Below are 14,192 nucleotides of genomic sequence, written 5' to 3' on the forward strand. Positions count from 1 at the left end.
CAGAAAAACTGCATACAGGGGAAGACCTCATTCTCACAGCAAAATCAGAGCTGAAGGCGAGCTCCGAGCATGGGGCGACATAGCTCAGGAGGTAAGAGCAGTTGTCTGGGAGTCTGAGGCAGTTGGAGGGTTGCCCCCCCCGGGCGTGTCAAAGTGTCCCTGAGCAAGACACCTAACCCCTAACTGCTCTGGTGAATGAGAGGCATCAATTGTAAAGCGCTTTGGATAAAAGCGCTATATAAATGCAGTCCATTTACCATTTACAATAATGCTGCATTCCAGGTAACTTGGAAAGTCGGAATTTCCAACCTCCTACTTGGAAATGTGCAATGGAATGCTACGTGATGTTGGAATTCCAACTAGGAAACTTGGGCAGAATTCAACAACCCTGACTTCAGCGAGAGGTGTCACATGACGTCATGCAAACATGGTGGCATGCATGGTAAACAACACCGTGAATGGTAAACAGTCATCTCAAGACTATTTCACGCTATTGAAATACACCGTTGAGTAAGATTTCCGAAATGGCATGACAATAAAATGTTATGCTTGCAGAGACAGGTGTGTAACTACACAGTAAATCACTAAGGGGCGACATAGCTCAGGAGGTAAGACCGATTGTCTGGCAGTCGGAGGGTTGCCGGTTCAAACCCCACCCTGGGCATGTCGAAGTGTCCTTGAGCAAGACACCTAACCCCTAACCCCTAACTGCTCTGGCGAATGAGAGGCATCAATTGTAAAGCGCTTTGGATAAAAGCGCTATATAAATGCAGTCCATTTACCATTTACTAACAAGTATCAGCTTCTCCAGGTTCAGCCATTTTTTATTTAAACGTCATCTTTCCAAGCTCTAATCACTGGAACGCTTGGTGGTCCAAAGTAGAAAAAATAATGTTGGAACTTCCCAAATCCGACTTTGTCTGAAACACAGCATAAGAACAAACTTAATGCGGGCACTTTGTCAATTCAAGATGAAAAAAAACAAGACAATTTGTGGGGTTTTATGTTTTTTCCTGCAGTGTTCTGTCAAACCTTTTATGCCAGCATGCAGGTCTAGTCACAGGTCCCACAGTAGCTGGGTTGTTTAATTTATACTGCTTGTTTTGCTTGTCAGTAATTTTGGGGGGGCACTGTAACAGTGCCAAACACTGTAAAGCACCTGTACTGTAGAAGTATGGGGTATGACACAACAATATGAATCCTCTGCAGCACAGTGCAATATTGCAACTCCCTCCTTGCTGGCCTCGCTGCCTCCACCATCAGACCTTTGCAACTAATTCAGAATGCTGCTACTCATCTGATCTACAGCCTCCCCAGACTCAGCCATGTCACTCCCCTTCTCCTCTTCCTCCACCTATATCAGCTCACATCCAGTTCTAAACTTGGGTGCTAGTCTATCAGGTAGCTAAAGAGACAGCTGCATTTTATCTTCAAAAGATCATCTGACCCATCACACCTACTAGACCCCTCCCTTCTGCTTGCTACCTCTGGTGTCTGGCCCCTCCCCCTTTGCATGCCTGCACTTCAGGGTCACATCTCCGGTCTGTTCTGTCTCCCTGGTGTAGGAATGAGCTTTCCACTGCAGTTAAGATGGCAGAGACCCTGCCCATCTCCCAATGCAGACTGAAGTCTCCCTGTATTTATTCCCTTCTTCAGAATGCACCATGGCTCCCCTTTTTCATTGTCCTTTCTCTGGATTTCCTTTTGGAAAATGTCATTGGTATAGGAGTGTGAAGATAGCGTTGTAGTGTTGCCATATTTTATCAAAATACAAATATTTGTATGATTGGTTAATATTATACTTACTGATTAAAAATGGACCTCTGTGCCCAAAATGCAAATTCAATCATTTCTCCAGAAGAAAATGTAAAATGTCTTATTTTAACATGATTGTAATATTTCCTGCATGAATGAGGAAGTGCTGGAGTCACTGTAATTTCAAGCGCTTAGTGGACGACCGGACTTCATGCCCATATAAGGATCCGCTTTTTCGCTACTACGCAGTCTGTCGTTGAAATGTGTACAACATGGCGGTGCCCACAAACTGCACTTCCCAGGCTTCAAAATGTTTTTACCAAGCCCGTGGAGAGTCAATAGGGGACGTCACAGTGACTTGGTCCATATTTTTTCTACAGTCTACGCCTTTTGACAGATCAGGAGGAGGCGGGACAGTATTGCACATACACCCAGTGGTTGGGCCCTATACGAAGGCGGTGCCTGCTGTTTTTCGTTTATGGTTGGTCCATAGGCAACTGCGCCCTGTGGGTCTGGTCTGGAGGAGGGGCCAAGCACAGAGGCCCGTGCGCAAACCGCGTGTGACACGGGGATCGGACAGGCAAGGCTAGCTAATTATCCAAGGTAAGTGGTTGAAATGTGTTAAATGTATTAATGCGATCCATAATTTTCTTAGTCATATTTAGACTGGCATAGACACTGAGTAGATGTATACGTTTTGTTCGGAGTATGGGTTCTTGGTGAATAGCTACCGAAGAAAGTGCCGTTTTTAAGGCGCCCGTGGCCTAACGCTACTCCGCCAGGGCCGGGCGGGAAAGTCGCAGCTAATCAGTAGTTTTTTTATTATAGACTGCTTTTCTTTATTTGGACAAATCGAGGGTCGCCGGTCAGCCGAAAAGCCACGGTCGGAGGGAAACTGCGTCGCCAGAAAGGTCGTTGCTGGAGGTTGTGTGAGGTCTAGGTAGTAGTGAGGCCGCAACTGACGCAGTGTAGGCGGCGAATTGAGGGTCCAGCGCTGGGCACTCACATGCAGGAATCCATGGACTGAATTCACGGTCCGTGGCGGAGCTGGGTGGACGAGCATAAAATATTTTCGGTGACTGTAGGACGTGCAACAGATTAACGATGTTAACTAGTCAGGAACCATGTCGTGTGGAGGGCTAGCTAACGCACTGTAACCCGGCAGCACTAGATAGCTAACCGTATTAAACTATCTAAACTAAACCGACTTCGCTTTGTGTAATGAGCACGTTCGCCAAGCTGTCGGGGACTTTCGTTTTGAGCGTGGCCAAGTTACACCAACCAAACCTATTTCGCTGTAACACGAAAATTAAATCTAACTAGGAAAAAAAACAGTGGAGTAGTGCACGTTTTTTTCACTTAGCCTTAGCGTGTCTGTTAGACACGTTAACGCTCAGTAGCAAAACTCGCTAGCAAATTATTTGTTCCTAGGGAGATTTTTTGCAGTTCTGCGAATTCACTTTCAAATTATTATTATTATTGTAGTCTATGTGGGCCGGCTCGGTGCTTATTTAAGTTTAAACGTTAGGATTTGACCACACTGTCAACTAGGAAGTACTAACATTCTAGGGCCTGGCTAGCTAGCTAGTTAACGCGTTCACTGGGTTTATGCTGGTGTTAGCTGGCTAGCTAGCTAGCAAGGCCAGCGATGCTAACCTAGTTAAATATAGTCCACGATTGTACTTGTTGGCTAGGTAATATAGGGCAGTGTGCCAGTGTTAACGTCAGCTGGTTATGTGATTTGGTTAACGTGGTTGGCTAGCAGCGAACTTTATTCCACGTGGGCTGTGGCTAGCTGATCATTGCTAGAAAAAAAGTTTTTCAGCTTATTTTCCAAATTCTCACGAGCTAAGATTATGAAACTCTATGTGCCTTTGTACGATACCTTAAAATCTAACGAGAATTTTAATGTTTAGCGAATTCCGGTGTTTATCATTTCGTTTTGGGTGTTAGTTTATCTGCATCTTGATACTGTACGATTGAACTCGCGTAACATTAAATCTTTAAATCCGGTAACGGTTGTGTATTTAGGTTGTGGTGTAGATCCCTACTGTGTGTGACACAGCTGTGCCCTGTTCGTCAGCGACACGCGTGTTCTTACAGCCTCCCTACATGGTCATTGCTTTAAAAGTCCACCGTGGACAGAGAAAACACCTGCTTACATCACTGCCCTGTCAGCGAGATCCCCCGGCCGTTTATAGCAGTGTTACACCTTTGCCCCTAAATGGTTCATAAGTTGCTCTGTTAACATTTGTTTTTATTTTATTTTATTTTCCTGCCGTTTAATTTGTGGGGAAATTAAGTGTACATGTCAGGGGCTTATTAATTAAGCAAGCTTCCCTCCATGGTGGGGGTAAGATCCTAGAATTCCATCACACACAATCAACCTCCCAAACTTGTTCTAGGCTGCTGCCAATTACATACCTACTACTTGCTACATACTCACTACTGTACTAATAATTATTATTAAAAGTAGCCCAGTGTTATGCTTTTAACTATGCCATTCAAGCCTTCAGCAATTAAACAGACATCCTAAATAATAATAATAATAATAATAATAATCACAATAATCACTTTATATAGCACTTTTCATACAATGCTACAAAGTGCTTCACAGAAGAGCATTTGCAATTAAAATAAATGGAAAACAGAAAAAATAAGGCAATGGAAAATATATACAATAAAAATAACACAATTATACAAGGCATTGTACATAAAATAGGAGAATAATAAGATGCATATAAAAACAATAATAAAAAATTAAAATACATAAAAATACAACATAAAGCCGATAATAAAACAAATGTACTAACTAAAAGGCATCCTAAATAGGTGAGTTTTCAGCTGTGTTTTAAAACTGTCAACTGACGGTGCAAGTCTGGTATTTCTGGAAGAGTGTTCCACATCTTTGGGGCATAAAAACAAAAGGCTAACTCTCCACTTCGTGTATGCTTTGCCTTTGGAATCTTGAGCAGACCAGCACTAGAGGATCTTAAGACTCATTTTGGGACATATTTAGATAAACAATAGCTGATATATTTAGGTGCAAAGCCATTTAGTCCTTTAAAAACAAGTAAAAGAACTTTAAAAGCCACAGGTAGCCAATTCAAGGTAGCAAGGACAGGGGAAATGTGAGCTCATTCGTGTCCTGGGCAGCATTCTTGCAGCTGCGTTTTGAACAAGCTGTAGTCTTTTCTCTGCTTTTTCCAGCTAGTGACGTCTGGCAGACAGTCTCCCCTAGGGCTGTACAAAAGCTAGAGCCAGGGCTTGATATTTTATATGTGCCCTCCAAAAAGTCTATGCACGCCCCTGCTGGCTACCTATGATACAGTCCAGCGATGACCACAGTACTGTTAAACTTACACCTACTTTAATATGTAATGTGAAAATTGTATTTGAGCAAAGGTTTTAATAGCTTAATGGCACCGAAGACACCTTTTGGAAATGTGTGACAGAACCTACCCAGTTTCCCAATTTAGGATCCTCCCACACAGCTGATGTGTGATGAGTGCCCATGGCAGGTCTAGGAGCGAGTACACACACCACTGTAGTGGGGTGCTTGTTGTAGTTCTGCTTTCTGGCACACATTCTTTGAATTTTCTGTAAAGTGTTTCTTAATCTCCGAATGTCATTGTAGAATTTTCCTTTGAGCATTAATTATCAAATGTTTTTTCCTGATTGATTTTGGTGGCATGATAATTTTCTCCTGGAAATTGATGGAGGCCAAGTAGACCTGCAAAATGTATTTTTCTGACTTAAAAAGTGAAGAGGTGTCCTCTGACAGAATAAACAACTATGGTGACAGTGAGAAACTCGTTTTGGTTTTACAGAATACAGCGGGTGGTTTGGGGCTGAACCTAAGCTGTGCTGTATTTGCAGGGAGCTCCAGAGATGAGCCTGAGCTGTGCTGTATTTGCAGGGAGCTCCAGAGATGAGCCTGAGCTGTGCTGTATTTGCAGGGATCTCCAGAGATGCGCCTGAGCTGTGCTGTATTTGCAGGGAGCTCCAGAGATGAGCCTGAGCTGTGCTGTATTTGCAGGGAGCTCCAGAGATGAGCCTGAGCTGTGCTGTATTTGCAGGGAGCTCCATAGATGAGCCTGAGCTGTGCTGTATTTGCAGGGAGCTCCAGAGATGAGCCTGAGCTGTGCTTTATTTGCAGGGAGCTCCAGAGATGGATATGAGCAGCAGTGAATGCTTCAGGTGTGGCCGCCCCGGACACTGGATCAAGAACTGCCCCGAAGCAGGACGTGGGCGTGGTCGGGGGCGTGGGCGTGGGAAAGGTAAAGCAGCTGTACAGTTTTAAGTCACACCCTAATTGTGATTACACAGAACAATTTCCCGAACACACCTGACACTCCTAGCGGACGCAGTTAGCCCTTCCTACGGAACAGGCTTGGGGCTCGTTCCATGTTCAATTTCAGATGGTGGATTGAAATTTAGTTAGCGTATTGGAATAAGCCCATGATGTTCTCTGGGGATGTTTCAATGAATGAGTACACTGAAACATTAATGTAGGGCACACTGAAGCATTAATGTAGGGCACACTGAAGCATTAATGTAGGGCACACTGAAGCATTAATGTAGGGCACACTGAAGCATTAATGTAGGACACACTGAAGCATTAATGTAGGACACACTGAAGCATTAATGTAGGGCACACTGAAGCATTAATGTAGGGCACACTGAAGCATTAATGTAGGACACACTGAAGCATTAATGTAGGGCACACTGAAGCATTAATGTAGGGACACAACATGCAGAGCATTAATGTAGGACACACTGAAGCATTAATGTAGGGCACACTGAAGCATTAATGTAGGACACACTGAAGCATTAATGTGGGGCACACTGAAGCATTAATGTGGGGCACACTGAAACATTAATGTAGGCAGACTGAAGCATTAATGTGGGGCACACTGAAGCATTAATGTAGGGCACACTGAAACATTAATGTGGGTCACACTGAAGCATTAATGTGGGGCACACTGAAGCATTTATGTAGGACACACTGAAGCATTAATGTAGGCACACTGAAGCATTAATGTGGGGCACACTGAACATTAATGTAGGGCACACGACATGATACTTATTGGCCCACTAATTGGGCACATGAAATTAATGTAGGCACTCAGATTCAAGATTAACTTAGTCCCCAAGTGAAAATTTGCTGGCTTCCACCCATGCTGCAGCTGTAAAAGACAAACATTCCACATACAGAAAACATACAAAGCTGTTAGTGAATAAAAACATACAGCAACACTGGAGCATTAATGTAGGGCAGAGTTGATTTTTGGTCCCTTTCCCTCACAGATCTGTTCTGTTACCGCTGCGGAGAGCAGGGTCACATCGCACGAGATTGTGAGCAGACAGAGGATGGTAAGAGTTGCTTTTTACTTGTGTGTGGTTGCATGACCCGATCCGTGTGTTGTGTGCGGTTGTATGACCCGATCCGTGTGTTGTGTGCGGTTGTATGACCCGATCCGTGTGTTGTGTGCGGTTGTATGACCCGATCCGTGTGTTGTGTGCGGTTGTATGACCCGATCCGTGTGTTGTGTGCGGTTGTATGACCTGACCCATGTTCCCCAGCCTGCTATAACTGCCACCGGAGTGGGCACATCTCCAGGGACTGCAAGGAGCCCAAGCGCGAGCAGTGCTGCTACACCTGCGGGAAGGCGGGGCATGTCGCACGCGACTGTGACCATGGCAACGAGCAGAAATGCTACTCCTGCGGGGGCTTCGGTCACATCCAGAAACTCTGCGAGAAAGTCAAGTGCTACAGGTCGGCCTGTCTGCCCGTCTGTCTGCCCATCTGTCTACCTGCCTGTCTGCCCGTCTGTCTGTCTGCCTGCCTGTCTGTCTGTCTACCTGTCTGTCTGCCTGTCTGTCTACCTCTGTCTGCCTGTCTGCCTGTCTGTCTGTCTGTCTGCCTGCCTGTCTGTCTGTCTACCTCTGTCTGTCTGTCTGTTTACCTGCCTGTCTGTCTGCCCGCCTGACTCTGTCTGCCTGTCTGTCTGGGTATTTCCAGCTGTGAGTCCTCCTCTTACTGATTAGTTACACCTGTTTTGGCATTTTACCATTTTGCCACCAGTTCTCTTCAGCTGGAAACCATTTGTGATGGTAGTTCACATTGGACCCTAAGAATGAGATAAAAGAACTGAATTTAAGTTGAATATTAGCATCTGATGGTTAAAGGTTCTGCACTTTTTGTTGCCACGTGACATTAATTCACAGCTCGCTGTATCTCTCTATGTTGGGGCAAGGCTGTTTGTGAGCCTGTCATGAGTTGTAAGTGGTGCGTTTGGGACAATGAAACAGAAAACTGACATGTAAAACCTGGGCCCTGTTTCACGCATGTGGCTAACTTGATTAACCAAATTTGTTTGTTCACACTTTGAGAAACTCTGGTTTGAGATTTTCTGGTTTACAAAGCATGTTCACAGCTTATCTGTACTTGTTAACAGGACAACAGTGTCTTAAGACCAAACCTGCAAAGCCTCAGGTTTAACAAAAACCGAGAACAAAACCACACAAGATTAAACAATAAATACTGTAGTAAAATAGGAAATTAAAACTGGACAGAGACAAAAAGTAATATTAATATCTTAAAATTAAGATCTAAAATCAAAATCAGGAAAGTGTACCTTACATTCAAAAGAAGTACAGTATCAGTGTTTTCGTTGGATTTCCTGGCCATGCAAGGATGAACATTAAGGAAGGTTTCTTTGGAGTCCCAGGTAAATTTCATATAATTTGCAAGAGGGTTTCACAATGGTAATATTTACAAAATCACTAATTAATGTTTTCATAGCGTATCCAAATGTCCTGTGAGGTTAACCAGTAACATTACCTAGTTGAAAAGGTAGTATTTCCATAAAGAGGCTACCTGTATTATTTTGTCTAATATAAAATATAGCTCCTTTTGTAGCTGCTGCTACATGCCCTAGGAAGTCATGAAAAAATGATATAATTTTACCCTATTCATGCTGATATCAAATATGCGTAATCCTTGCCCATTTAGGGGTGTCCTATTTAAGGCTATATAACTCCATATGTGAGCATCAGAGACTTGGAAAATGGCTTTACTGAAGCAAGACACCTGTACTATTTACTATCATACTGTCTTATTTGAGATAATATTCATAATTTACATAAATTACCACAAATGCAATTATCTTTGCAAAAATGAAGTTAAATTTTCTGGATCATGCACTCCGTGACCACAAGTATGTAAAATCTGAGGGTGAAATGTGGAACTACTAAACTACTATCTATGAAGCAAAAAGTAAGCAGTGTACCCTGGTGTCCTTTAGTGTATCCAAATCTGTACAAAATGTATAAATCGAGCAATGCAGTAAATCATAATTATATTTCACTACAAAGCACAGGCAGAGACTGAAAAGATGGTGATGTGATGAATAGAGACAAGCAGAGTGACTGAGGGTGGTGATGTGGTGAATAGAGGCAGAGTGACTGAGAGGGTGGTGATGTGGTGAATAGAGGCAGGCAGAGTGACTGAGAGGGTGGTGATGTGGTAAATAGAGGCAGAGTGACTGAGAGGGTGGTGATGTGGTAAATAGAGGCAGAGTTACTGAGAGGGTGGTGATGTGAATAGAAGCAGGCAGAGTGACTGAGAGGGTGGTGATGTGAATAGAGGCAGGCAGACTGACTGAGAGGGTGGTGATGTGGTGAATAGAGGCAGACTGACAAAGGGTGGTGATGTGGTGAATAGAGGCAGGCAGAGTGACTGAGAGGGTGGTGATGTGGTGAATAGAGGCTAAACTGCTCTGTGGTTGTCCTTGCAGGTGTGGAGAGATTGGCCATGTTGCCATGCAGTGCAGCAAGGTGAGCGAGCTGAGCTGCTATAACTGTGGGAAGACCGGACACCTGGCCAAGGAGTGCTCCATCGAAGCCACCGCCTAACCTCCCCCCCTCTCCTTTCTCACACACACTTATTTTCTCTGTCAGCTTAGCTGGCTACAGTATGGCCCACGGAGGCTGGTTCCAGGCCAGACCCAGGCCAGTGAGCTTGTGACATGTTAAAGGGGTGGAAAGTGGACTGCATTCAGTACAAAAGATGTGTTTAGGTTGGTAGAGGTGCTCTAACCCCCACGTACATAGGGGTTAGGGAGGGGTCAGTCAGATCGGTGTGTGTGTGTGCGTGTGTGTGTGCGCGCATCCGTGTGTGTGCATGCGCGTTTGTGTGTGTAAGAGATCAGTTTGCAGCTTATGACCAACATGTTTTAGAGCTGTACAAATAGGTGGGTGTTAACAGCAACTAAATGTTCTAATAAACTGCCTAAATTCTAATGTTATCTTAATTAACTGGCTACATTCTGGGTATGAAAAGATAAATGAAACTGATGTCCTTAATTGAGTTATAAATGGTGCCTGTGCACATGTTTCAGGAGTAAATGTGCCCAGAAGTCCCTTTTTCGTGGGAGAAGCAAAACCTTCATCTGCAGAAATAAAACCCCAATTATGAAATGTTTTCCACAGAAATCAAATCTTATTTTTGTATATGTCATGTAGACCACTGTAAAAAAAAATATATATAATTTGCTTGTACTTGGTTTGTCAGACGGTAAATGCAACTTTGAGAATATAGAAGTGTAATTTTAAACTCAATAAACAACAGGAGGAAGGAGAACCATGCGATCTCATTTCTTACTGCTGTCCCTCAATAGGCTCTCTGTAAACAGGCTACAGAGCCAGCAGCATGTGCTGCAGAAACGCAGCGTACGCATGCGCCGCAGAAACGCAGCGTACGCATGTGCCGCAGAAACGCAGCGTACCCATGCACCGCAGAAATGCAGCGTACGCATGTGCCGCAGAAACGCAGCGTACCCATGCACCGCAGAAACGCAGCGTGCGCATGCACCACAGAAACGCAGCGTATGCATGCACCGCAGAAACACAGCATACACATGCGGCGCAGAAATACAGCGTGCGCACATACTGCGGAAATGTGCAAGATCAAGAAGACCAAATTAGTGTAGTTCTGATTGCAGTGTGGTCAGCTTAGTATCCTGTTGATTGTGATGAAAGTGTGCTGTAAAGGAATGGCATCCAAAGAGCAGGTTGAGTTCATATGCATGACACTGTCAGTCAGCTCCTTGGCTTTATTCCAATCTGAGGTGCTATGCCATTAAAATCAAGGCTTGAGAGCAGAATCTGAATCCTTAGGTTAGTAACCATTTCAATGAATAATAACTGATTAATTACAATGTGCATTAGAGGAAGAATTAATTATATGACCAATGGTGCTTAACAAAACTAAGCTCCAGAATTATTTTCAAATATAATGGCAGATAAATATTTGGCTCTTAGAATATTTACACCATTTCATTTCAGCATAAGGCCCTGCATTTATAATAAAGTATTTGGGGAATTGAGAGCCACTCTAATTCTGGCCTGCATTACTACACTCTTGATTTCCTGGATACTGTCAGTTATCTAATGTGCTATTAAAGCTGGACAGTTTTACTTTGCACTTCCGTCCTTGACAGTGCAGCTGAATTCAGAGAGAGTGGAATGAGACTATGAGGGTCAGCTAAGCACCAGGTAGGCAGAACGCGCTGTCCCTGTGGCATGGGCGACCACAGAGAGAACACTGCTTTTAATGAGGAGGGGCAACGCATCAAAGCTAATGCTGAGATAATCAGCCTGCAAGATCCTCTACTGAACTCGAAGCCAGATCGTGTGTCAGAACCAATGGCTCTTTACTTTACTCCTCAAAGCCAGACCTTGTGTAGGAACCAGTGTCTCTACTAAACTCAAAGCTAGATCATGTGTCAGAGCCCGTGTCTCTTTACCAAACTCCTCAAAGCCTGACAATGTGTCAGAACCAGTTCCAGAGTGTGACCATTAGAATGAGTAGGCCCTGAACGTACAAAACTAAAAGACTCAATTAAAAAATTTGACAGCATATGAATTAGAAGCATTATGGACATGAATGTTAAAACTACCAAGCAAGAGTACTTCAACGCAACCAAGGTAAGAAAGTCCCCAAACTCTGTGAAGAATAAGGGATTTCGTTTTGAAGGCCAGTAACTAACTGCATAAAGGGGCTGAGAGTCTTAATAAAGTTATTAATTCAAAAGGTGGGAAATCACCCAGACTGACCTGATCACAGCCAATCCTCTACCACTTTGTCTAGGCCTGTTATTAATCAGCTATTTGAAGGGCAAGCTTCATTCATTTTACTGTCCATTCTGTTTAAGCCAAGTCTGTTCACATCATGAAATCCAATTCATGGGAAACAACGAAATCATTGAATCCAGGTCTCCAGAAGCTGTCCCAGTTGTCAATGAAGCCCAGATTTTTAGCTGCACATAACTCTGTGCCATGTGTTCACAGAGGAGCCTCCTGGTCGTTCACTGACTGACTATAGTTCGCAGACTCAGTGAACGAATCAGTTCAGTGATTTGTTCACTGAACATACTACGCCCGAATTGTTCGCCAACGACACAACAGTACACTTGCCCCACCCCCAGTCACGCAATTGATTCGGTGAACTAATCTTTTGAATGAATCTTTTTAGTGAACTGATTCGACTGATTCAATACACTGAAAATAACTGTATGGCCCATCTACAGAATGGCAATCCGTGGGCCCCTGGTATATCTCGATGGTCCAGACTCCTCCTCCTCTGAACTCCGCATTTCCGCGGTGACGTAACCAGTTTCTGACAGAGGACCAATGAATATTTCGCAAACCGGAGTTCAGACTAATGGCGCCGTGAGTGCTGATTCTGAGGACAGTGTGTGAGTAGAGGTCACGAATACACTAGTGAATACACCAGAAGATCCTCTAAACCTTAACACAGCGAATGTGAAGGAATCTCTTGAAAACCTATGTCAAATCTCCCTGCACTGACAGTTAGGTTAACGTTTCTTTTCCATGTGGTTTTCCCGGCTTGTGAAAAGCAAACATGCTTCTGCGGAAGAATCGAAACATTAAATACATACTAAGTCTAGTACCCGGCAAGCGTCGCTTCGGTACGTACCGGTTTCTGCCGTTCTTCTTCTGCCTCGGAGGAGTGATGGAGTGGATCATGATTAACGTGAGAATCGGAAAAGAGACATTTTGTAAGTGTGTGTTGAGGTTAGCAATTGCTATCCATCTATGTTGCTCTGTTAAACTAGCATTATTTTGCTGGCTGTCTATTTTTGATCAGTGTGATTTCAGATAACAATAGCGAGTTAATTAGCTAACATCTTTGGTACACGGCGTGATATTTTGGCCTGGTTATACGCCATTACAAACTATTTAGATTGCTCTGACCTGATTCGTCATTAACGTTTTCGGGTGTGTTCTGTTTTTGGCCAACAAGTTCTGGTTAAGTTGGCTAAAAAAACTACTTCTTTTAAAGCAGTTGGACTACTTAAGAAAATTTCCAGAAAGTTGTTAAATTCATAATGCGTCCATTGTATCGCTAATCATGAGCATTGTCAAGAAATGAGTATAATAAAAAGACCACCTACTGGTGGGTGTTCAAAAAGGGCACGCTCATTGAGATATGCATATCGTACCTTACAGTAGTGAAGTAGCACATTATTTCACGCTGTTTATTTTATTCCGCAGATGATGTATACCGGAGAAAGCGATCTGAGAGGGAGTACCAACAGAAGGTCGATGATGGACTGATTGTTCCCGGGGAGACGGGAGCCAAGTGGCCGTAAACGTGGAATAACGTGTGTAGTGGACTGTTACTGTGAATAATTATTCCTTACTCTTTGTTCCTTGTGGTCATTGAGCAGAATTCCTGCTCCTGTTCAGATGACCATTATAACACAGCATGACAGTGACGGACCCTGAAATGTCTGTGTCTTCCTTACATCTGAAATATTTTATGACCACACACACACACACATATATATGAGGCGTGTCACATGCAATGTTCTGGTGAAATGTAAGAGCATAAAAGAGGAAGATTTCAAGTGTAATGATTGAAACCTTTACTGTGAAAATAGATATTTTCCTGGTGCTTCTTGTGTATTGAATAACACTTCTGTTTAGCTCAAAATCACAGTATAAATCCCGCCAGTAACTTTATTGTTTGGAATGCATCACAGCGAGACATGAAAGGCAGAAAGACTACTGGGTTTCAGGAAGTGCCTGAGGGTGAAACGTGCACTGAGCCAAAGGTCAGAACATGACTGATCTGATTGACTGTTTGTTTGATTGATTGATTGATTGATTGATTGACTGACTGATCTGATGGCAAGCTGTCATAGCCTCTCTGCATTTTGAAAGGCTAGTAATTGATTACATATTCAGTGCACTGTTGGTGTAGTGATATTCCCAACAAAGAAAAGTTACGTGTCAATGTAATTCCAGTCAAGAATGCGACTCCACCTCTGGACCATTCTGAAAAAGTACCTTTTTGAAATGACCTTTTCTAAAATTAAACCTGTAAGAGTTGCTTTATCCACAAA

The 14,192-nt window shown here is 43.4% G+C and overlaps 2 protein-coding genes across 3 annotated transcripts; both read left to right on the forward strand.

Annotated features, from left to right (window-relative positions):
- Positions 1-2,201: 2,201 nt before the first annotated feature.
- cnbpa (CCHC-type zinc finger, nucleic acid binding protein a) lies at positions 2,202-10,402 on the forward strand. Of its 2 annotated transcripts, none has more exons than XM_064300301.1 (5): positions 2,202-2,358; positions 5,915-6,035; positions 7,066-7,131; positions 7,342-7,534; positions 9,558-10,402. In XM_064300301.1, the coding sequence occupies exons 2-5, from the start codon at positions 5,927-5,929 to the stop codon at positions 9,673-9,675; spliced, it is 486 nt and encodes a 161-aa protein (XP_064156371.1). In that variant the 5' UTR covers positions 2,202-2,358; positions 5,915-5,926; the 3' UTR covers positions 9,676-10,402. The 2 variants fall into 2 exon arrangements, with proteins under 2 accessions (XP_064156371.1, XP_064156372.1); XM_064300302.1 differs by lacking the exon at positions 2,202-2,358 and adding an exon at positions 2,584-2,689.
- A 2,050-nt stretch (positions 10,403-12,452) lies between these two features.
- On the forward strand, positions 12,453-13,741 carry LOC135235117 (ubiquinol-cytochrome c reductase complex assembly factor 5). Its single transcript, XM_064300303.1, has 2 exons — positions 12,453-12,842; positions 13,339-13,741. Exons 1-2 carry the CDS (start codon positions 12,686-12,688, stop codon positions 13,434-13,436), a joined length of 255 nt encoding a protein of 84 aa, XP_064156373.1. The 5' UTR covers positions 12,453-12,685; the 3' UTR covers positions 13,437-13,741.
- Positions 13,742-14,192: the final 451 nt, after the last annotated feature.

This window comes from Anguilla rostrata, chromosome 11 (assembly GCF_018555375.3).
Source record: "Anguilla rostrata isolate EN2019 chromosome 11, ASM1855537v3, whole genome shotgun sequence".
NCBI classification, from domain to species: domain Eukaryota; kingdom Metazoa; phylum Chordata; class Actinopteri; order Anguilliformes; family Anguillidae; genus Anguilla; species Anguilla rostrata.